The sequence below is a fragment of the Salvelinus namaycush genome, chromosome 20 (genome assembly GCF_016432855.1).
Source record: "Salvelinus namaycush isolate Seneca chromosome 20, SaNama_1.0, whole genome shotgun sequence".
In the NCBI taxonomy this organism is placed as follows: Eukaryota; Metazoa; Chordata; class Actinopteri; order Salmoniformes; family Salmonidae; genus Salvelinus; species Salvelinus namaycush.
Genome location: NC_052326.1, coordinates 41265582 through 41288885, shown reverse-complemented (window position 1 = coordinate 41288885; position 23304 = coordinate 41265582). Strand labels below are relative to the sequence as shown.

The 23304-nt window shown below is 40.6% G+C and overlaps 3 protein-coding genes across 6 annotated transcripts in view; 1 reads left to right on the top strand and 2 right to left on the bottom strand.

Annotated features, from left to right (window-relative positions):
- The first annotated feature begins 1764 nt into the window (after positions 1-1764).
- Positions 1765-13104, top strand: LOC120064629 (ninjurin-1-like). The gene is made up of 4 exons (XM_039015251.1): positions 1765-1911; positions 8054-8300; positions 10752-10935; positions 12366-13104. The coding sequence occupies exons 1-3, from the start codon at positions 1867-1869 to the stop codon at positions 10892-10894; spliced, it is 435 nt and encodes a 144-aa protein (XP_038871179.1). The 5' UTR covers positions 1765-1866; the 3' UTR covers positions 10895-10935; positions 12366-13104.
- A 3085-nt stretch (positions 13105-16189) lies between these two features.
- On the bottom strand, positions 16190-17470 carry LOC120064824 (caspase recruitment domain-containing protein 19-like). Its single transcript, XM_039015422.1, has 4 exons — positions 17302-17470; positions 16945-17010; positions 16751-16816; positions 16190-16299 (listed from the first exon to the last, which is right to left on the bottom strand). The coding sequence occupies exons 1-4, from the start codon at positions 17468-17470 to the stop codon at positions 16190-16192; spliced, it is 411 nt and encodes a 136-aa protein (XP_038871350.1).
- Positions 17341-23304, bottom strand: part of LOC120065366 (protein bicaudal D homolog 2-like) — a 32734-nt gene continuing 26770 nt past the window's right edge. The window contains exons 8-9 of one of the 4 annotated variants that reach the window (XM_039016299.1): positions 17669-17808; positions 17341-17458 (exon numbers count right to left, since the gene is read on the bottom strand). In XM_039016299.1, coding sequence (XP_038872227.1) covers positions 17737-17808 — 72 coding nt within the window. In that variant the 3' untranslated portion in view covers positions 17341-17458; positions 17669-17736. Of the gene's footprint in view, positions 17459-17668; positions 17809-20768; positions 23041-23304 lie in introns of those variants that run through there. The other 3 variants (XM_039016300.1, XM_039016302.1, XM_039016301.1) reach the window with 3 other exon arrangements.

Sequence of the window (23304 nt, the reverse complement as noted above, 5' to 3'; positions counted from 1 at the left end):
GAACTTTCCAGAAGGACAACCATCTCTGCAGCACTCCACCAATCAGGCCTTTATGGTAGAGTGGCCAGACAGAAGCCACATGACAGCCCATTTGGAGTTTGCCAAAAGGCACCTAAATGACTCTCAGAACATGAGAAACAAGATTCTCTGGTCTGATGAAACCTGAATGCCAGCATCACGTCTGTCGGAAACCTGGCACCATCGCTACGGTGAAGCATGGTGGTTGCAGCATCATGCTGTTGGGATGTTTTTCAGCGGCAGGGACTGGGAGACTAGTCAGGATCAAGGGAAAGATGAACGGAGCAAAGTATAGAGAGATCCTTGATGAAAACCTGCTCCAGCGTGATCAGGACCTCAGACTGGGACAAAGGTTCACCTTCCAACAGGACAACGACCCTAAGCAAAGAGCAAAGACAACGCAGGAGTGACTTCAGGACAAGTCTCTGATTTTCCTTGAGTGACCCAGCCAGAGCCCGGACTTGAACCCGATCGAACATCTCTGGAGAGACCTGAAAATACTGTGCAGCAATGCTCCCCTTCCAACCTGAGGAAGCTTGAGAGGATCTGCAGAGAAGAATTGGAGAAACTCCCCAAATTGAGGTGTGCCAAGCTTGTAGCCAAAGGTGCTTCAACAAAGTACTGAGTAAAGGGTCTGAATAGTTATGGAAATTTAATATTAACGTTTTTTATTTTTAATACATTTGCTAAAATGTCTTGCTTTGTCATTATGGGGTATTGTGTGTAGATTGATGAGATAAAAAATTATTTAACCCTTTTTAGAATAAGGCTGTAACATAACAAAATATGTAAAAAGTGAAGCGGTCTGAATACTTTCCAAATGCACTGTATATTGCCACTAGTAGTGTGCCTCTGAAAATATATACTGAAGATGTACGCAAGATGGCACCTTCTGTCATGTTTTGTCTTTCATCATGTCTTGTCCCTGTGCTTCCCTCTGCTGGTCTTATTAGGTTCTTTCCCTCTTTCTCTCTCTCTATCGTTCCGTTCCTGCTCCCAGCTGTTTCTCATTCTCCTAACGACCTCATTTACTCTTTCACACCTGTCCCCTATTTTGCCCTCTGATTAGAGTCCCTATTTCTCCCTCTGTTTTCCGCTTCTGTCCTTGTCGGATTCTTGTTTGATGTTTGCTGTTCCTGTGTCCTTGTTCCGCCCTGTCGTGTTCTTTGCCTTCTTCAGATGCTGCGTGTGAGCAGGTGTCTATGTCAGCTACGGCCAGTGCCTTCCTGAAGCGACCTGCAGTCTGTGGTCGCGTCTCCAGTCGTTCCTCTCTATTGACGAGAGGATTTCAGTTCCTGTTTTGGATTGACCATTGATAATATCCAGGAGAATCATTATTTGTTTATTACTGGAATAAAGACTCTGTTACTATTACGTCGCTTTTGGGTCCTCATTCACCAGCATAACACCTTCAGCATTGGAAAGTGGAATATTATTCTGACGCATTCTGCAACAGTTAGGTTATTCAAATTATGTTGAAATGGTGTTTGGGAAGATTTTTCACCAAAGGCTATACATATCAGGCTTAGCCCAAAGTTAGAATCAGAGACCCTTTAAATGATCAGATCAACGGTATTTACATAATTTCATGAAAACCCTATATAGTATTTTAGATTTTGTGAAACTCTGTGGAATCCCTTGTTTTTCGCCCAAATGAAAGGGGCATTCCTTAATTATCAAACGCCCCCTAGTGAAGCCCGGTAGTCAGTCCTCCACTTCTTCCCGTTTAGGCGTTTTTCACACAGCGACGGACCCGGCGGCCACTGGCAGAGACAACGAAACGGACTCCCACAACACATTTAGGATTTTAACCCGCTTTAGTTTAAATTAAATATTTAAGAGGCAAATATGGCAACTGAAAACATGGAAATGAACGGAGATGCCGACGGAGAGGTAAGATAGGCTACGATGCAAGAAGCTGTGAGTCCACAGTCTGCAACAGAGGCCAGCCCCAATCTACGTAAAGTGTTGTTGTTTTTTTTCATAGAAAAACGTCCATAACCTATGCCGCAGCCTACTGCATCTTGGTTACATTGTAACCTAACCGTTATAGCCTACCATATAGGCTACAATGTAACTATTTCTCGCTACGCGGATGTTTATCGGTAGTTCATTTATTAACATCTCACGTTCTGTGCTGAAACTTTTCTTTGTGGGGCTTCAACAGGACTATACTAAATTAAGCACCAGTCTCGTCTGAATGATTGCAAACCCAATACAATAGACGTACTCGTAGTCTATAATGTGCATATTAGAATAGTTTTTGAGTATAGTTTGCGCGTAATGATTACGCAGAATGCTCGTGAAAATTAAATCCGCAGAAATACAATGACTGACACGTGCCTGTTGTCATGGGGATTTCGCTCCGAACAGTGGATATTTAATGAGATTGGCAGCGTAGCCAATGGGCCTGTTGGTGGCCATCAGCATCGACCAAAGGCACATAGACGTATTTTGGAACGTAAACAAAAGGTCTATACGGATAATTAAATGCCACACATTAAATGTTAAATACAGACAGAACCATATCATTTAGAATTGTGTGTATTTTATTGGAGGGTGCTTTAACCCTTTTGACAACATAGCATACACAACCCTTGATCACTTTTTAGGTCTATTTCAAAGACCATTGTCATTAACCTTTGAACTAGTTCAGGTTTTCTATTACAGCTAATTAAGTAATTAATTATAGTCCAAAACCCACCTGTTGAAGATTAAGTGTGAGATCATAGCCATGTTCCTGATTTAGACTACCTACACGAGGGGAATCCCTTTATCGACTATCCTTCAAATATTATGTTGACGTGTTTGAAAACCCAAATCATGAAAAGTATCAGAGAACTTGATCTACCAAACGATTGATCCAACAATGTTGGGTAGCTAGAAGATGGCAAGAATGTTGTTGTCAATTGTTTATAATCAACCAAACTGTGTTGCATTAAAAATACATTACACAATGAGAAAGTAGGGGGAAGTGGTGATTTCCCACATTCATAGCAGGTTATCCAGGGGCCATGTTTGTGAATAGGTGACATATATTAAGGAGTAAACCACATCATTTTGTTACTAACCTAGAGTAAACACCTGTTACACAACAACAATAGGTTATAACCATGTCAAAGGCCAAAGGAAAGCAAGTAGAATTCCCCACAAGTCCCCATTGATATATGTTGAGGACGACAGCTCTGAGTGTTCAGTGCTATGGGGTTGTTAGTATTTGGTGTAATATGGCAAAGAAAACAAACATTCCTTTGGGCAAAGGTAAACGTCCTTCCCTACCAAGCAAAGTTTAGGTCTACTCAATGTCTGCGTCTGAAATGGCACCCTGGCCTATTCTCTATATACTGTACTGCACTAGCTACCAGGGACCTGGTCAAAAGTAGTGCACTATATAGGAAATAGGGTGCCATTTCAGACCCATTTAGTGTTTACATAATTATGCAGGACGCTTCAAATCACTTTGTCTTGTTGGGGGTCTGCCGAAAACGAAATAGTTTACTTAGCCTCAGAGACCATGTATCCCTGTCTCTCAAAGTCACACCATGCTTAGTGGTCCAATTATCTGTTTGGTTGGCAGAGATATTAGGTAGATGAGAGTTGGGCTTAAGCCTGGGATCTAATGAAGGGAGAAAAGCATATCCAACTATCAGGTGCTATAATAAAAAAAATAAAAAATAGAATGTCTGCAACTCTGTCATTCTCCTCAGTGGTTTATTCAAGGTTGTCTGTTGTGCGTGTTGTAGAAAATACTGCAGTTCTTTAAAAAAAAAAATACCCTCTTTGAAGAACATATTTTGAAAGTCCAACATCCCAAGTGAATCACAATAGCATTGAGCAACATAAAGGAGGTGTCCAGTCTTCACCTGCTCTGTGAGCAAAGTGGCATAATGACCTGGGATTCTGGAAATGGTTGACATTTACAGTACCAGTCAAAAGTTTGAACACACCTACTCATTTAAGACTTTTTCTTTATTTTTACTATTTTCTACATTGTAGAATAATAGTGAAGATATCAAAACTATGAAATAACACATATGGAATCATGTAGTAACCAAAAAAGTGTTAAATCAACACATCTGCAGGCCCATTTAATTAACAGGTTTGAGAATGCCAAGAGTGTGCAAATATATTTTGATTAACACTTTTTTGGTTACTACATGATTCCATATGTGTTATTTCATAGTTTTGATGTCTTCGCTATTATTCTACAATGTAGAAAATAGTAAAAATAAAGAAAAACCCTGGAATGAGTAGGTGTGTCCAAACTTTTGACCAGTACTGAAGGTAATGGGCTAGGAAACACTGTTACCACCGATAAATCCACTATAATTGAGAATTTCAATAAGCATTTCTCTACGACTGGCCATGCTTTCCACCTGGCTACCCCTACCCCGGTCAACTGCCCGGCACCCTCCACAGCAACCCGCCAAAGCCCCCGCCATTTCTCCTTCACCCCCAAATGCAGATAGCTGATGTTCTGAAAGAGCTGCAAATTCTGGACCCCTACAAATCAGCTGGGCTAGACAATCTGGACCCTCTCTTTCTAAAATGATCTGCCGAAGTTGTTGCAACCCCTATTACTAGCCCGTTCAACCTCTCTTTCGTATCGTCTGAGATTCCCAAAGATTGGAAAGCCGCCGCGGTCATCCCCCTCTTCAAAGGGGGTGACACTCTAGACCCAAACTGCTACAGACCTATATCTATCCTACCCTGTCTTTCTAAGGTCTTCGAAAGCCAAGTTAACAAACAGATTACCGACCATTTTGAATCCCACCGTACATTCTCCGCTATGCAATCTGGTTTCAGAGCTGGTCATGGGTGCACCTCAGCCACGCTCAAGGTCCTAAACGACATCATAACCGCCATCGATAAGAGACATTACTGTGCAGCCAAATTCCTCGACCTGGCCAAGGCTTTCGACTCTGTCAATCACCACATTCTTATTGGCAGACTTGACAGCCTTGGTTTCTCAAATGATTGCTTCGCCTGGTTTACCAACTACTTCTCTGATAGAGTTCAGTGTGTCAAATCGGAGGGCCTGTTGTCCGGACCTCTGGCAGTCTCTATGGGGGTGCCACAAGGTTCAATTCTCGGGCAGACTCTTCTCTGTATACATCAATGATGTTGCTCTTGCTGCTGGTGATTCTCTGATCCACCTCTATGCAGACGACACCATTATGTATACTTCTGGCCCCTCTTTGGACACTGTGTTAACTAACCTCCAGACGAGCATCAATGCCATACAACTCTCCTTCCGTGGTTTCCAACTGCTCTTAAATGCAAGTAAAACTAAATGCATGCTATTCAATCAATCACTGCCCGCACCTGCCCACCTATCCAGCATCACTACTCTGGACGGGTCTAACTTAGAATACGTGGACAACTACAAATACCTAGGTGTCTGGTTAGACTGTAAACTCTCCTTCTAGACCCACATTAAGCATCTCCAATGCAAAATGAAATCTAGAATCGGCTTCCTATATCGCAACAAAGCATCCTTCACTCATGCTGCCAAACATACCCTTGTAAAACTGACCATCCTACCGATCCTCGACTTCGGCGATGTCATCTATAAAATAGCCTCCAACACTCTACTGAACAAATTGGATGCAGTCTATCACAGTGCCATCCGTTTTGTCACCAAAGCCCCATACACTACCCACCACTGCGAGCTGTACGCTCTCATTGGTTGGCCCTCGCTTCATACTCGTCGCCAAACCCACTGGCTACAGGTTATCTACAAGTCTCTGTTAGGTAAAGCCCCGCCTTATCTCAGCTCACTGGTCACCATAGCAGCACCCACTCGTACCACACGCTCAGCAGGTATATCTCACTGGTCACCCCCAAAGCCAATTCCTCCTTTGGTCGCCTTTCCTTCCAGTTCTCTGCTGCCAATGACTGGAACGAACTACAAAAATCACTGAAGCTGGAGACTCATATCTCCCTCACTGGCTTTAAGCACCAGCTGTCAGAGCAGCTCACAGATCACTGCACCTGTACATAGCCCATCTGTAAACAGCCCATCTATCTACCTCATCCCCATACTGTATTTATTTATTTATCTTGCTCCTTTGCACCCCAGTATCTCTACTTGCACATTCATCTTCTGCACATCTACCATTCCAGTGTTTAATTGCAATATTGTAATTACTTCGCCACCATGGCCTATTTATTGCCTTAACTCCCTTATCTTACCTCATTTGTACACACTTTATATTGACTTTTTTTGTACTGTATTATTGACTGTATGTTTTGTTTATTCCATGTGTAACTCTGTGTTGTTGTATGTGTCGAATTTCTATGCTTAATCTTGGCCAGGTCGCAGTTGCAAATGAGAACTTGTTCTGAACTAGCCTACCTGGCTAAATAAAGGTGAAATATATATATTTTTTTAAATGATGACTATGTTACTCAGAAAAGCCCTGATCAAACTCGATGGAAAACAACTGTGCAATCATCGAGCTCTGTTAGAGTTTGTTGTTTTTACCCATCAGTGTTGATCTTAAACCTGCGGCTTATACTAATTGTTGAGTCTAGTTGTTCAGATAGAAGCAACATGAAGAGCCCACATATGAATCTCACAGTAAAACAACAACAGTTGTTCAGTTGATGTACTACCAGTGTATGAACAAGGAAGGCAGAAGGAAAAAGGAGAGCTGAGAAGGGCTCCCATCTCTTACATGAGCAACAACATTGACTGGTCAGCAGTGTCTGTTCAGACCCACAATGATCTGTCTGTTACTCAATAATCATGCTTAAGAAAAGTGTTTGGCATCACCAGAATATGTAATACAGTACACATACTGTATCTCAGCCTGTTATAACACTCTGGACATAAGTAGCAGAGATAAGTTCCTTGTTGGCCCAAGAGAGGGAGAGGGACAGATAACCAGACACTGAAAACAAGGCCAAGTTCCCTCATTAAGTATTTCTAGAACATTGTTAAGTTTTGAATACAGCAGTATAGGAATCTAGCCCATTTGAAGGACAGAGAGATGGGCAACAAGATTGATTGAGAAAAATGGCACACAAAAAACTGGGCCAGAGAAAGGGAGTGAAAGTCAGAGAATGGAATGAATGAAAGACAAAGAAAGATCAGTGCAGGAATTTGAGGGTTATAAGTCAGTGAAGGAAAGCAAGCTGCTTCTCAGAGATAAGTATTTGTCCAACCATTGCTAGCCTCGGTCACAGGGACAACTTTTTCCTCTGTGGGCTGTGAGTGTTTTTAGAGGTGGTGAGAGGCATGTGGGTTTCTCTGTTTTACACTGCCAACCTGGGCACAAGGCTCTCCTTGTTATTTTTTGGATGGTCAGACTGGACCCTTCCACCCAAAATAAACACTCTGTCCTCAACCCACAAAGACATCTGGGTAATGTTTGGTTTAGGAATCCCACTTTTTCAATGATATAACAATTTAACTTCATATTTTCCAACCCGCTCTACTGCAGGGTGGTAAAGTAGAGAAGAGACCTTCCTCCACAGGGTGAACTGCTTTCTCTTGGTTTTCAGTTTCAGTATCTACACCCTGGTTGGCAAGAAACTGAAGAGAAGACATAGCACATGATCTCTTGACCTCTCTTCCTTTCTATCAGTTCTCTGTGCACGGTGCGCAGTCACCATGGACCGAGGGCATGGTCACACTTCCTGTTAAAATAGTCATACAACACTTTAATTTCCCACAAATCCACAGCAGAGTCACTGTAGGAATCCCCAAAATGTCAACATACTTCCATTAAAACTTTTTTATCCTAAATAAGCTGAAGGTCAGTATGACATAGTAAAAAGTTCAGTGAGGACATTAACTCATCATAGTGTTCATATAATGTAGCATAGGACCAGCCTCTTATATAATAATAATAATATAACTAACAGTGTGCTCTCCTACAGGTTCACTTACAACTGTAACAGACAGTGATGTACCCGAGTTAAGTCCATAGACATATGGATAGATATACGTTATGTTTATATTGAACATAATTGATGTCTTTGTCTAGTCTATGTTGTACTAATGTTAGTCTCTCTGTATTCATGTTAGGTTCCACACCTTAGGGGCAGGAATCACAGGGCGACGGGGGGGGGTGCTCTGAACATGAACCACTACGCCAATAAGAAGAGTGCAGCAGAGAGCATGCTGGACGTGGCATTACTCATGGCCAACGCCTCCCAGCTGAAGGCTGTCCTGGAGCAGGGCCCAGGTTTCACCTTCTACAACCCTCTCATCACCCTCATCTCCATCTCCCTCATCCTGCAGGTCACTGTGGGCATCCTGCTCATCTTCATCGGTGGGTCTCAATTCTATTCTATTCAACTTTATTAATCCCCCCCAGGGGTAAATGAAGAAAGTAATCAACACTCTTGTCTGGCTCTGGCGCTAACTAGCAACTGTTTGCTTCCCAATAATATCGCCTTTCTCCTGAAGAGGTTGATGAATAAAGAAGTTATAGGTGTGACGAGGGCTTGGCCACTCACTGGCCAATCAACGTGTTCCATGGCTTAATACAGCATGCGTTTGTCCCAAGTTTTGTAGGTTATTGGCGGTCTTTGTGTTGTCATCAACTCCAGTTCGGCTGTGGGCACGGAATATTCACTTCCTGGTCCAATGTTGATCGATACAACAGTTTATTAATAGCATAGGCTACAATAACGAGTAATACAACAGTAAAAAAAACTAAAAAACACCTGGTGTTAAGAGAGGTGCGGGGGGCTACCTTAATCGACATCATCTGCGCCTGGGTAGGAGTTGTTGCTGGGGGCTAACTGCCTTGCTCAAGGAGCGAACAGCAGATTTTTCCACCTTGCCAGCTCAGGGATTCAGACCAGCAACCTTTCGGTTACTGGCCCAACGCTCTTAACCGCTAGGCTACATGCCTGGAGACTTGAACAAGCAAAATTAAGTATGCAAGCAGGCATATGTGCAATGTTTTAGGATGTGCAGTACATTTTAAATTCAAGGCTCTCTGACTAACAAATAATTTAAACACCTTTTATGGATAGGCTACTGTGACAGGCCAGGATAAAAAAGGCACAACACTTTGCTGTTGAACCAGTCTTAGTAGCTTAGGCCTAGGGTAAGGGTAGCCTATGGAGGGCTCGGTATGAAACAGAAAACAAACAAAAAACAGTCTGTTTTAAAAAATATATATATATATTTCTAAATAGGATGGGGTCAGAAGCATGACATCATAAATCGCTTCTCTAGTTCCATGGCACTGTGTGCACATGTAGGCCTAAATGTCTTTAGTTATAAGATTTGCACATCTATGCGAGAAACTAGGCTCCTGTCAATTGTATCGTTGCCTATGTGCGAGGCAGTTAATTGGACGAGAGGCGGTCTTTGGAAATAGGGATGGACAGCCTACTTGAACAAGCAAAATTAAGTATGCAGGTATGTGAATTGTGAATAATGAAAAAGCATGAGGGAAAAAAACAAAATATTTCAAAGCACTCTCAGTAGACCATTTAAAACCCTGTTATTTCATAGGCTACTTGGCTAATGACCAGGATAAAAAGACGCATCTATGCGATGCTGCTAAACGAGCCTTGAGTAAGGGGAGGGTAGGCTATGCTTGGTTTTTAATCAAATTAAATGAAATAGGGGAAACCAATCATTTTTTAAATGTTTCTAAATATGAGATTCACCGGCACAAAAGGCACTCTCTCTTCTATGGGCATTGTGCGTCACGGCTGGATAGGCTGAGCTTCCGCTCCCAAAATCCATGCTATCATCAACTGTGTTACCATTAAGACCTGCGTTTTGTGGGTCTTTAACTTCCCGCTAGCGCTGCATGAAATTGTCACTTTTGCACTTGTTTTTAAAGACACTACTCAAATATTGCCACCCCTCGCACTTCAGCGCAAACGGGCTGATGTTAGACAGTTGCCGAACCTGCCGTTAGGGCTAGAAAATGCCAGTGTGCCAGTTTTTGCATGACGAAATTGCAAACAAACATGCTTTTTGACACTTGTGCCTCAACACCAGACAAAAATAGAGCCATATGTGTGTCTGTAGGCCTGAGAATGGCTCTCTCAGCAAACACAATATTATCTGTGTACTGAGTGAAGCCTGGTCCATCACACCCCTGGCCATAATATTCTTATGTTCCCCTGCCAGGGGCGCCCATTGTGTGGGTGGGAGAGTTCAGGAATGAGACCATTGGATGTTGTATTTCTCCTCTGAGCTGGTTCCAATTAGGAATACTCAGCTTAATGTCCTGAGGGGGAATTGCTAACTTTACAGAAGTTGTGTGTCTGCACTGAGAGCAATTTGAAAAATGCTAAACTAAACTGGGCCCTAACTAACTCTCACCTCAACCTCCACAACATATTAGCCTTCATCTCCAGTGAGGAATATAATGAATGTCCGAGATAATAATTCACCTGAGGGTAGGAAATGTCAAAGGCTGTATCTTCATATCAGATGGTTCAATAATGATTAGTAAGACAACGCTGAATAAATGATGGTTCAAAAGCCAGGCGGGCCACCATGTGGTAGAGCCCTTGAGTTCACTTGTCCAATCTTGTCTACTTGTCCAATTTTGTCTACTCACTCAGTGATTACTTCAAAGAAGGGAGAGGGGAAAGATGTACTTTTAAGGAATTCAAACAGGGCCCCAGTTTTAGAAGCAACACTTGAAAACACTGGCATAGCTCCCTCTGTTGGTTGGATTGAGGACATGCTTGGAGACAGTAAATTAATCCTCAACATATTTTGGTGTCTCTCTCTTGTTCTGTAGTAAAGTGGAACGTGAACGATGAGAGCATGCACTTCAAGCTGAACATTATGGAGAATGTCACCACAGCACTCGTCTTCATCATTGTTGTAGTCAATGTCTTCATCACAGCATTTGGCGTCCAGAAGCCCAACACCAACTCCTAACTGCCCTCACTCCTTACCCATGGTCATCAGCTAGTACACAGGTAAAGGCATTATACTAGTGTTATATGTACAATACGGAAATACTTTGGTAGTGTTTGGTAATCATACATGTATGAGAGTTGTATGTCAAATTCAGGTTACATGCGCTTTATAAATACACTACATTACCAAAAGTATGTGGACACCTGCTCGTCGAACATCTCATTCCAAAATCATGGGCATTAATATGGAGTTGGTCCCCCTTTACTGCTATAACAGCCTCCACTCTTCTGGGAAGGCTTTCCACTAGATGAGGGAACTTTGCAGTGGGACTTGCTTCCATTTAGCCACAAGAGCATTAGTGAAGTTGGGCAGTTAGGCCTGGCATGCAGTTGCCATTCCAATTCATCCCAAATGTGTTCGATGGAGTTGAGGTCAGGGCTCTGTGCAGGCCAGTTAAGTTCTTCCACACAGATCTCCACAGATCTCAACAAACCATTTCTGTATGGACGTCACTTTGTGCCGTGGGGCATTGTCATGCTGAAACAGGAAAGAGGCTTCATCAAACTGTTGCCACAAAGTTGGAAGCACAGAATCGTCTAGAATGTCATTTTATGCTGTAGCATTAAGATTTCCCTTCACTGGAACTAAGGGGCCCAAACCACGAAAAACAGCCACAGACCATTATTATTACTCCACCTAACTTTACAGTTGGCACTATGCATTGGGGCAGGTAGCATTCTCCTGGCATCCGCCAAACCCAGATTTGTCTGTCGGACTGCCAGATGGTGAAGCGTGATTCATCACTCCAGAGAACGCATTTCCACTGCTCCAGAATCTAATGGCGACGAGCGTAACACCACTCCAGCCGACGCTTGGCATTACGCATGGTGATCTTAGGCTTGTGTGGTGCGGCTGCTCGGCCATAGATACCCATTTCATGAAGTTCCCAACAAACAGTTATTGTGCTGACGTTGCTACCAGAGGCAGTTTGAAACTCAGTAGTGAGTGTTGCATGATTTTTACACTCAACGCGTAAGTGGCCTACCACTTCCTTTCTTGCTCCTAAATGTTTCCACTTCACAATAACAGCACTTACAGTTGACCAGGGCAGCTATAGCAGGGTAGAAATTTTACAAACTGACTTGTTGGAAAGGTGGCATCTTATGAAGGTGCTACATTGAAAATCACTGGGCTCTTCAGTAAGGCCATTATACTGCCCGTGTTTGTCTATGGAGATTGCATGACTGTGTGCTCGACATTATACACCTGTCAGCAATGAGTGTCACCAATGAGTGTGGCTGAAATAGCCGAATCCACTAATTTGAAGCGGTGTCCACATACTTTTGTATATATAGTGTATATGTAGGTAGGCCTACTGTTACAGTTACAGTACTGTCACACATAGGTGAATCTTATATTAAATGTTTGATATTGGAATTACCTACCATAGCTGCAAAGCTGTACTAACCCAGTTACTGCTACTTTACAGGCCAGAGAATTTCAGGGATCCAGTCTTCCATAGGCCTCAAGCTATCAGGTTCTCTGTTACGTCAAAGACAATGGATAGATCAACTCTACAGGACTCACACTGGCCTTTTATATCCACAGCCAGTCAACATTTCAGAGGCAATTACAAACTCAGAGTTCACCATCTTTGTCTTTGGCTTTCTATATTAATTTCTCAGGATCTCAATCAGATTCTCAGTTGCATTATCAAGCTCAGAATTGGTCAACTTTGTCTTCCCCTGGTCATGTACCCTACTTCATGATGTCACGTCACACACTTCATCAGTTGCTATTTACATGCTGTGAGAACATTACATTGTTCAAATGACCAATGCCGTTCATTTATTGCCTTTTCAAATATGATCTACAGGGTTATTTTATACATATCCCAGAGCCGCTCGTGGTGACTTTGTTCTAGAAATACTTGATGTACACACCCAGCTGCTGCGCACGCGTGTGTTTGTGCACGCGCGCAAGAGTCTTCGGTCTGCTTTCAGCTCTGTACAAAACCAATATTTTTATATTTTTACCACCCTAGCTAAAACCCAAAGCACAGCTGTCTTAACTGCTATCGTTAATACAGTAGAGGTTTACAGATGTTTTTGGACTTCAGCTTATCTGGGTGTGTTGTAAACGCAGTGGTGAAAAGTACTTAATTAAAAATACTTTAAAGTAATACCTAAGTAGTTTTTTGGGGTATTTGTACATTACTATTTATATTTTTGACAACTTTTACTTCACTACAATCCTAAAGAAAATAATGTACTTTTTACTCCATACATTTTCCCTGACATCCAAAAGTACTTATATTTTGAATGCTTAGTAGGACAGAAAATGATCCAATTCACACACTTATCAAAAGAACAACCCTAATCATCCCTACTGCCTCTGATCTGGTGGACTCACTAAACACAAATACTTCATTTGTAAATGATGTCCGAGTGTTGGTGTGCTCCTGGCTATCCGTAAATTACAAACAGAAAATTGTGCTGTCTGGTTTTCTTAATATAAGGAATTTTAAATTGGACTTTTAATATATTTTAGCAATTACATTTACTGTTGATACTTAATTAAGTATATTTAAAACCAAATACTTTTACTCAAGTAGTATTTTGCTGGGTGACTCACTTTTATTTTAGTCATTTTCTATTAAGGTATCTTTACTTTTACTCAAGTATGACAATTGGGTACTTTTTCCACCACTGTGTAAATGCTTTGCCCACAGCCCCATGCTAAACATGTGTACATCATTGTACAGCAGAGAGGAGCGGATATAATCAGAGTCCTGTATGAGCCTGGGCCTACATATCATATATATATATATATATATATATATATATATATATATATATATATATATTCAGGCAGTACTGTACAGTACTGTACAGTTTACAGTCGATAAGGGTTAAACAATTCAAGTAACTATCCCAAAATAACCAGGTTTAAGTTACCAGACTTTTGCAACCTAACAGTCAACAAACCTCAACTTGGTATCAGAGGGGACTGTGCATGCTGCCTTATATATGTAATCTCAGATCTGTCAGATACAGTATGTATAGTTAGATTTTAAATGTACATGTATATACACCACAGGATGCTGCTGAGGGGAGGACGGCTCATAATAATGGCCGGAATTGAGTGAATGAAATCAAACATATTTGACACCATCACACTCATTCTGCTCTAGCCATTACCACGAGCCCTTCCTCCACAATTAAGGTGCCACCAACCTCCTGTTATATACGGTACAAAATATTAAAGGACACCTTCCTAATATTTATGGAGTTGCCCACTCCCCACTCTTTGAATGGTACACATACATGTCTCAATTGTCTCAACTTTAAAATGATTATTTAACCTGTCTCCTCCCTTCATCTACACTGATTGAAGTGAATTGAAGTGACATCAATAGGGGATCATAGCTTTCACCTGGTCAGTCTATGTCATGGAATGTGTCATAATCTTTTGTACACTCAGTGTATATATTTGTGTTGGAAGTGTGTATGCCATGCCTCGTTTAGCCTTGACAGTATAATAGTTTTTTTTACATTCTCTTAGGCCTTTTCTATTTTTGTAAATTAAGGACCAAATAATTTAACCCCACTTAATATACGTTGTTTTTTTATGCACTATATGCAGTAGAACACTTTACTATTCTGAAATGAAGTTTGTGAATAAAATACAACAGTTTGTTCAGATATTGTTTTTTTTTTATTGTCCATGCATGGAAAGGCTAATGATGGCACTTGAGAGACTAAGACAGTTAGTCTGTGGGGAGAATCCTAACTTCCACTTTTAGACATAAAAAGAGTAGATAGAGCTGTGATACACCAGTAATATGTCTACACATTGATTATATCTGGTAGGTTACATGTGTATTTAACATGATGTTCCCTACTATAAAACAGTATAACCGTTATAATCTACTTCCCCCATTAACAATATTGACCTTAACAAAACTAAACATAAATTACAGCAAGTTAGTGAACAAAGGCTTCATGCATGTGTAAGAGAAAACATAAGACACATGTTGGTTAGAGAAGGCTTTGGAAATGCTTAACATTTGAGAAAAGTGAGAGAGAAATAGAGGTGAAACAACACGGTTGAGACCTGAAATGTGTTAAGTTGTATTGGCTTTTTAGTGGGCATAATAATAAATAAAGAACACTTTCAAAAACAGTGACTAAGTACTATTTTCACTCAAAAAATATTTAAAGATGGAATCCGCAGTAGGGAAAACAGCGCCACACCGCCATTGTTTTGTTGACGAACCGGGGGTAAAGGAGCCTCACACCAAAATAAAAATGCACACGTCCAATGATGTCAGAGAGGAAAAACTGTGTTCGTTGTTTACAGTAACCTTTTTGTTGTTGTTATATTGCAAACGGACATAGCAGTTTCACCAGGATTCCAGCTTTAAACATCAGGAGATAAGTCAATCACTATAACGTGATAGTTCTAGTGAACATATTGCAATCTCTCTGATATAGCTAGGTCACACATTCATTAAACCGTGCCTAGATATACAAACATAGTGGACCTGGATTCATCTAATGTAAAGACATTATGTGGTAGACATTTAACCCAAGCCAAACACTGGGCAAAACATGTTATAACATTGTTATTACATTCATGTTTATCATAATCTCCCCGACAGAGACATTATCACAAAACAAATTGCAATAAATGTAGTGCTTGGTTGTTTTTTTCTTGAATACGCAAATTAAACATCATCTTATAAATACGCCAAATAAAATTGATGTTTTCTAATGTCAATCCCCTGAGTATACTGAGCAGTACAACACATACCCTGGAAAAGGTTCCGTATTTAAAGTGAGCCTGGTCTCTGCGTATTCATGTCTACTGTGTCCACGCCACACAAATGAAGCTGAATGCAGACAGGATCTCTGATGCTATTCAGTAACAGAGGCTTAAGTTTAGTGTAATAATTGTCGCTTTCACCAGAGAAGAGGCATGTCTATAACTAACCATTATTAGGACAATGAAAGTCCATAAAAAACAGCTGTATGAAAAATTGTCAGAGAAAGTAAGATCCCTAAACCCAAATGATAGATATATATATATAGTATTTACAGAGTTGTAAAAAAACAATGACTTAAGGGCTTTTCATACTACTGAGACGAATCGAAGAGCCCAACCAAGCTGTACTAACCGTAGTTTCTGTAACTAGCACAGTTTGGTTCAGGCTGGCACGGTAGTGTGAAAAGGGTGTAGTGTAGTGTGGATGTCCGGAAGCACCTTTGGAGTGTGTGTTCTGATGTGCTGGTGGTGTTGGAGACACACCCACTACTTCCTGATGGGGTCTTCAGTGTACCATATGAGAACCTCTCGGGCTCGTCGACCCAATCCAAGAGCAGCCATGCCAAGAGCCCTGCTGCCCCTTGTTACTTTGGCCTCTGCAGGACAACACATGGACGGTTCAACTTTGTTTTATTCCTCAACAAATAATCATGATAGCATTGACAACTTCAACCTAATGAAAACCGAATAGGTGTAAAAGCCCAAAACCAATGAAAAAGCTTGCCCTGTCAGGTATGAGATGCAGACACTAGAGCTTTTTAAATTACATTAAATCAGTGATGTTATTGTTTTAGACATCCTTTGCGTTATGTTATTTTTCTCATTCCTTTCACTGCTTCTTCCTTGTTTGTTTCACTGTAAAGTGTCATCCGATTGCACTTTAAATAAAGTTTGATTTGATGTGTCATAACATGAAGATGCAATGTTATGCGTGATTTTTTTTTTTTTAAGTCTACAGGAGTACAGACGATCTGTAAAAATGTATGATTTCTGGTGTTCCTACTGGTCTGTTTTCTTTGGGAAAGAAAACAAACTAATTTTACTCACCGCCATAGTAATGTAGTAGAGCCACCCCAACTGCAACACTGAAACAACTCAGGAAGAACATATGACCTGGAGAGGGAAGAGAGAGCAGAAGACAGTATGTGAGAAAGAGAGGTATGTACCGTAAAGGGCATGTGTGTTTACAGTACATGTGTTGGTGAGTGACGGAGTGTGCACTTTCTGTGTGTATAGCTTACCTCTGTCGTTTAGCACATATCTCTGCTGAGTGGGTGAGGCTGCAGTCGTGAACGGGTCTATAGAATCTGGGAAAGAGATTGCAAAATGTCAGCGATAATGTCATCCTCACTCAATCAAATCACATTTTATTTGTCACATGTGCCGAATACAACACGTGCAACACGTACAACACGTGTAGACCTTACAGTGAAATGCTTACTTACAAGCCCTTAACCAACAATGCACAGTTTAGAAAAATAAGTGTTAAGAAACTATTTACTAAAATAAACTGGAGTATAAAAAGGTATTTTGGTGTGAATAATAATGAGAGCAAATGTCAGATCTCCAGTGACTGACTGACAGTCGGAGAGACTAACCTCTGAGGCGGAGACGCGTGGGTAGGCTGAAGTACACCTCTTCCACATGCAGGTGAAGCGCCCGGTAGAACTCCCGGCAGGCCTCTTCACCTTTCCCCTGCAGGTGAGCCAGGAGCTCGGCCAGTCGGATGCAGGTGGGCACATCAAGGTCCCTAAACTGGATCATCATATTCAGCATTCCAGGAATTCAGGAATTCAGAAACACATTTCCTGTGAACGCTAGCCTATTACTCAATTTTAACATTGTGTTACAGTCTGTCTGGCGCTGGTCTGACAATGAAACAAGTAGTCATTCTCGGACTCTTACTACCAGTGGAAGTTACCACTACCCTGGGTCAAAATTATTTTACTGGGGAGCAAGACTCACTTTGGTGGCCTCCTTGTCTGTGAGGATCTGTGGATAGATCCTGTTGAGCTGCAGGATGAGTTTATCCACTAGTTCTGTGTCCAGGCGACAGTCTGCCCTAAGGAACCGACTGTCCTCCAGCAGCTGGTGATGGAAGCTGTCTGACAGTCACATGGAATGAATCACAACATGAAAATTATAATAATAAAATGGGAAAACATGAGGATCACACAGTTCATATTTGGGCCAGGATATGGAATGATTGACTCCCTAATAATGAGGATATGGGATATACAGTATAAACAAACTAGGACAGTGAAATCTCAAAATATGCTACTAGAGTCAAAATTTGAAAAGGCATTTACAGCAGAACTAAATCTAGTTCCATTTTTAAGAATTGGAACGTTTTGACAGAACAGGTAGGCTATGCCAGGTCGACATTGCTTGTCTGGACATGGCTTGTCCTAAAATAGCCAAGTACACGTAGTGACTCGAGGGTGAAATGTAAGTTAAATGCCTTATGCCTCGCTGGCTGCTCTCTGGTACATGATTTTCTTCGGTAGCCTATACTTGCCTCTTCAGAAAATGTGTTGAATTCAGCTCAGTCTGTGTGTCTAATGCTAGTAATGTACAGTATCTCGCCAAAACGTCTCTAGCTGTCAGTGTCATTTGCTTATATGTGTTACAATGTGTAAACGGGTAGGGTACAGCAACTTGTGATAGATATCATGTTACATTATGTCAAAGGCAGGCGCGAGGTGTAGCCTACACCAGAAACAATGTTGCTAGAAATAGACGTATCTGCCGGGAACACTACACTTTGCAAAGGGTTAGGCTACCAAGTGTTAGCACGATAGCAAACATTACATTCGAAGTTGGAAGTGCCATGTCATTGCCATTCAAAACTCTCGAAAAGACAAGGAAGAAGCTGTCCACTTGTTGACAACCATGCTCTCCCGCCCAGACTGGCTACGTTACGTTCAAGCACAATATCATGTGGGTAAGTGTAAATTATAAAAATAAAAATAAAACATATCCATGGCATAAAAACAGAAAATACACTAGTACTATATTATAAGAAGTCTCCGCCAAACCTCCCATTGTGGAGTCCCTTCTGTTCCTTGATAGGACCCTCCCTCGAGATCATCAACCTGGTGTTCACTAGTTACCACAACCATAAAGTCATAATTATGGCTAAACCCGCGTATTTCTACAAATTATCTAATTTAAATCTGATTTTAAACCTAACCTTAACCACACTGCTAACATTATATCCAACCCTAACCTTAAATTAGGGCGAACTTTTCCCCCATACATTTTACGATGACCTTCATAGCCAACTTTGTGGCTGGGGTAACTAGTGACAACCCATCAACCCAACACAACTGTAGGGAGTGGCTATAACTTTCCCCGGAAATGCCCAATACCACGTAGCCATGACTAAATGTATCACAGGTATACATTGAATATAAAGTAGCCTAACTTTCGGTTATTTCAGTGAGATTTAACATCCATAATGCGGGATATGTAAAAAAAAGTTGTAAATGCTGTGAAAATGTGTTATGATTTGATCTCGTTTGATTTACAGTAAGGCCCAATTTCACACGCATTTTAGGATTAAGCTATTATGGCTATATTTGTATTGACTAATGCATGTTGGAAAACATCCTAAATTAATACACAGGTCATTTTAGAGGGACACATTGAATGACTGAAGCATAAATATGATTAGATAGTGAAGATACTGTAGAATAGATCAATAAATACACACACACACACATTTGTTGTTGTTGTTTTGGCTCTGTACTCCAACACTTTGGATTGAAAATATACAATGACTATGAGGTTAAAGTGCTTTAATTTTAGGTCATTTTCACCCATACTTTTAAGGGACCAAAAGTATTAGGACAAATCCACATTTGTGAATTATAGTATTTTGGTCCCATATTCATAACACACAATGATTACACAAAGCTTGTGATTTTGTTGGATGCATTTGCTGTTTGTTTTGGTTGTGTTTCAGATAATTTTGTGCAGAAATGAATGGTAAATAATGTATTGTCATTTTGGAGTCACTTTTATTGTAAATAAGAATATAATATGTTTCTAAACACTTCTACATGAATATGGATGATTCCATAATTACAGATAATCCTGAATAAATAGTGAATAATGATGAATGAGAAAGTTACAAAGGCATAAATATCATACCCCCTCAAAATTCTAACCTCACACTATTGTAATGGTGAGAGGTTAGCATGTCTTGGGGGTTTGATATTTATGTGTCTGTAACTTTCTCACTCATCATTATTCACAATTCATTCAGGATTATCTGTGCTATGAATATGGGACCAAATACTTAACTTTTTACTATTATACACATACATAAGTGAATTGGTACCCTAAAATGAAGGGACTATGTACAAAAAGCTCTAATTTCTAAACGGTTCACTCGATATGGTTGAAAATACCCTCACATTAAAGATGACAGTCTGCACTGTAACGGCATTCCTCCTCCTCTTCATACGAAGAGGAGGAGTAGTGATTCGACCAAAGTGCAGCGGGTTTTGAATACATACTGATTTATTAAACAAAAACGACGAAACACGAAATAACACTTAGAAATACAAAATAACAAAAACGAATGTAGACTGACCTAAACCATGACAACTTACATACAACACGAAGCACGTAGGAACAGGTACAGACTAATTACAAACGAACGAACAAACGCTACAGTCCCGTGTGGTGCGCAGACACAGACACGGACGACAATCACCCACAAACAAACAGTGAGAACAACCTACCTTAATATGACTCTCAATCAGAGGAAACGTCAAACACCTGCCTCTAATTGAGAGCCATACCAGGCAACCCAAAACCAACATAGAAACAGAAAACATAGACTGCCCACCCAAAACTCACGCCCTGACCAATAAACACATACCAAACAACAGAAAACAGGTCAGGAACGTGACATGCACGTTAACCTCATAGGATAACCTCATTGTATCCTTTAACATCCAAAGTGCTGGAGTACAGAGCCAAAACAACAAAACATTTGTCACTGTCCTAATACTTTTGGAGCTCACACTATATAAAATATAATCCCAACACCACATTAAGACTAAAGTTAAGTTTATTTGGCATACCTTTAGGCAGAATAAAGGTAACTATGAAGCATGCACCTTGCCAGTGCAACATCATCATCATACAAGTAGGCTATTGATTTCTATTGAGCACACATCTCACCTACCATCTTCACCCAAAGTCTCTTGAAGATGACATGAAAAAAGGCATCAACATGGCAATAATCATAATCCACATTATCGACAATGCCAACATACATGACATTGTTTAAAATAAATACAAACAAGTGAAGTTATTTAGTACAAAGATATACAACTCAATTAGGATCAAGATTGTGAGTAAGAAGTAGTAGTAAAATGTAACAATAGCATCAGCAGACAAACAGACAGAGAATGTTTATACTATGTTTCTATATCGATATTGCGTTCAAATTGCACTTGTAAAAAAAGAGAATCCCAAATGTAACTTTTATTGCGTCAACAATAAATTAAATGGCACTGCAGATGTGTTCATGACTTAACTTAGTCTGTTTGTTGAAATCACAACAACGCTTTTAGAGGATGTAAAAAGGGTTCATAAAATTGCATTAAAACAGACAATACAAAAAGTCTCCACCATAGTCGCCTGAACTTTGCCATACAAAGGTAGAGTATAAATAAGTATTTGCATTAGTAATCTCTCCCTCAGCCATCATCGAAAACGCTCTGAACCACTATTAACTAGGCAGCCAAAGTTAACAGCTGTGGTATCATTACTTTTAAAATAAGGTTTACCTAATAATCATAATAATAGCCCCTAAATTTGCAACTGCATGCTTGCAGGATCGCAGAATCACTTCACACAATTCACCACAGTTCCTATTATTTTCCTCAATCTGTTATTGACTGGGATCATAACCTCTCGCCACAATTCTCAAAGACATAGAAAACATTCAAATCTAAATGTAGCTTCTCTTTTGTGGACAGAACAAACTACTAGTCAAAATTAAAACCAGCTTCTCTTTTGTGGACAGAACAAACTACTGGTCTAAACTAAGGCCAGAAAGTACCCACTGGGCACACACTGGTTGAATGTCCTGCTGGAACATCCTGCTCTCCCTGGTTAACTTTTTTTAAGTACATTATCAATATGTGACAAGATTTGAAAAAAAGAGAGAAAATACTATTTCCAATTTAAGATGTTCATCTATGTGCTTGCAGAGAATGTCTGTTAGCTTGTGAGTCCCATTGAATATTGACCCCAGAGAAAACTGGAGCAAGTTAGTTCCGAAGACTTTGCTGGTTTGCTCTCCATGGAAATGTTGTTATCAATCTGCCAGTTATATAATGACAAAGGCTAAAATATTTAAATGACTAATTAATGCTCCAATGACCAAACATGTAACAATTCTTAAAAGCTTATGAACACCTCACACATTCACTGAGGTGTGAATTACAAGCAAAAAAAGAGAAATAAAAAGACATGAAAAGTGTGCAGTAATCAGGGGAAACATAGACAGAGTAATACCAGTATAGTGGTGGACAATGTGGGATGAGTGACTGAATCACAATGGGGGTCATACTGTTGGTCATACCCACAGAAATAGACCTAGATATCTCTATGGTCATACCCACAGAAATAGACCTAGATATCTCTATGGTCATACCCATTGAAATAGACCTAGACATCTCTATGGTCATACCCACAGAAATAGACCTAGATATCTCTATGGTTATACCCACAGAAATAGACCTAGATATCTCTATGGTCATGCCCACAGAAATAGACCTAGATAGCTCTATGGTCATACCCATTGAAATAGACCTAGACATCTCTATGGTCATACCCACAGAAATTGACCTAGACATCTCTATGGTCATACCCACAGAAATAGACCTAGACATCTCTATGGTCATGCCCACAGAAATAGACCTAGATAGCTCTATGGTCATACCCATTGAAATAGACCTAGATATCTCTATGGTCATCATACCCATGAGTCTTTGTTGTTTCCTGCATCCACACCAAGATACCAAACCCCTGGGGTTTTCACGCGTCTGTAAAGGTCAAGAGTGTGTGTGTGTGTGTGTGTGTGTGTGTGTGTGTGTGTGTGTGTGTGTGTGTGTGTGTGTGTGTGTGTGTGTGTGTGTGTGTGTGTGTGTGTGTGTGTGTGTGCGTGTGCGTGCGTGTGTGTGCACAGAAACAAAGTCCTCACACTACAGCAGTACGTGTCTCTGACATTTGTCTCAGGCCAGGAGGGGACACTGAAGTAATCATCGGCAAGGTGACTGTCAACCTTTGAAGGACACGGCTTGATTAAATTACTGTAAAATAGAGAGATAAGAAAATTACATTAAAATCTGAGGGTTAGATAATCATCTGGCCAGTCTTCATTTGATAAATCTTGTTTGATTAAACTGTTACCATTGTTAGTGGCAGTGGGGAGTCAATGGGGTCAAGAGGATGGTTAGTGATGTACAGTGCAGGCCTGCTGGCTGCAGGAAGTAGAGGACTCACAGGTATGGTATTCACATGCAGGTTAGAGGATTGATAATGATTTAGGAGATGAGTTTTCTGATGACAGGTTA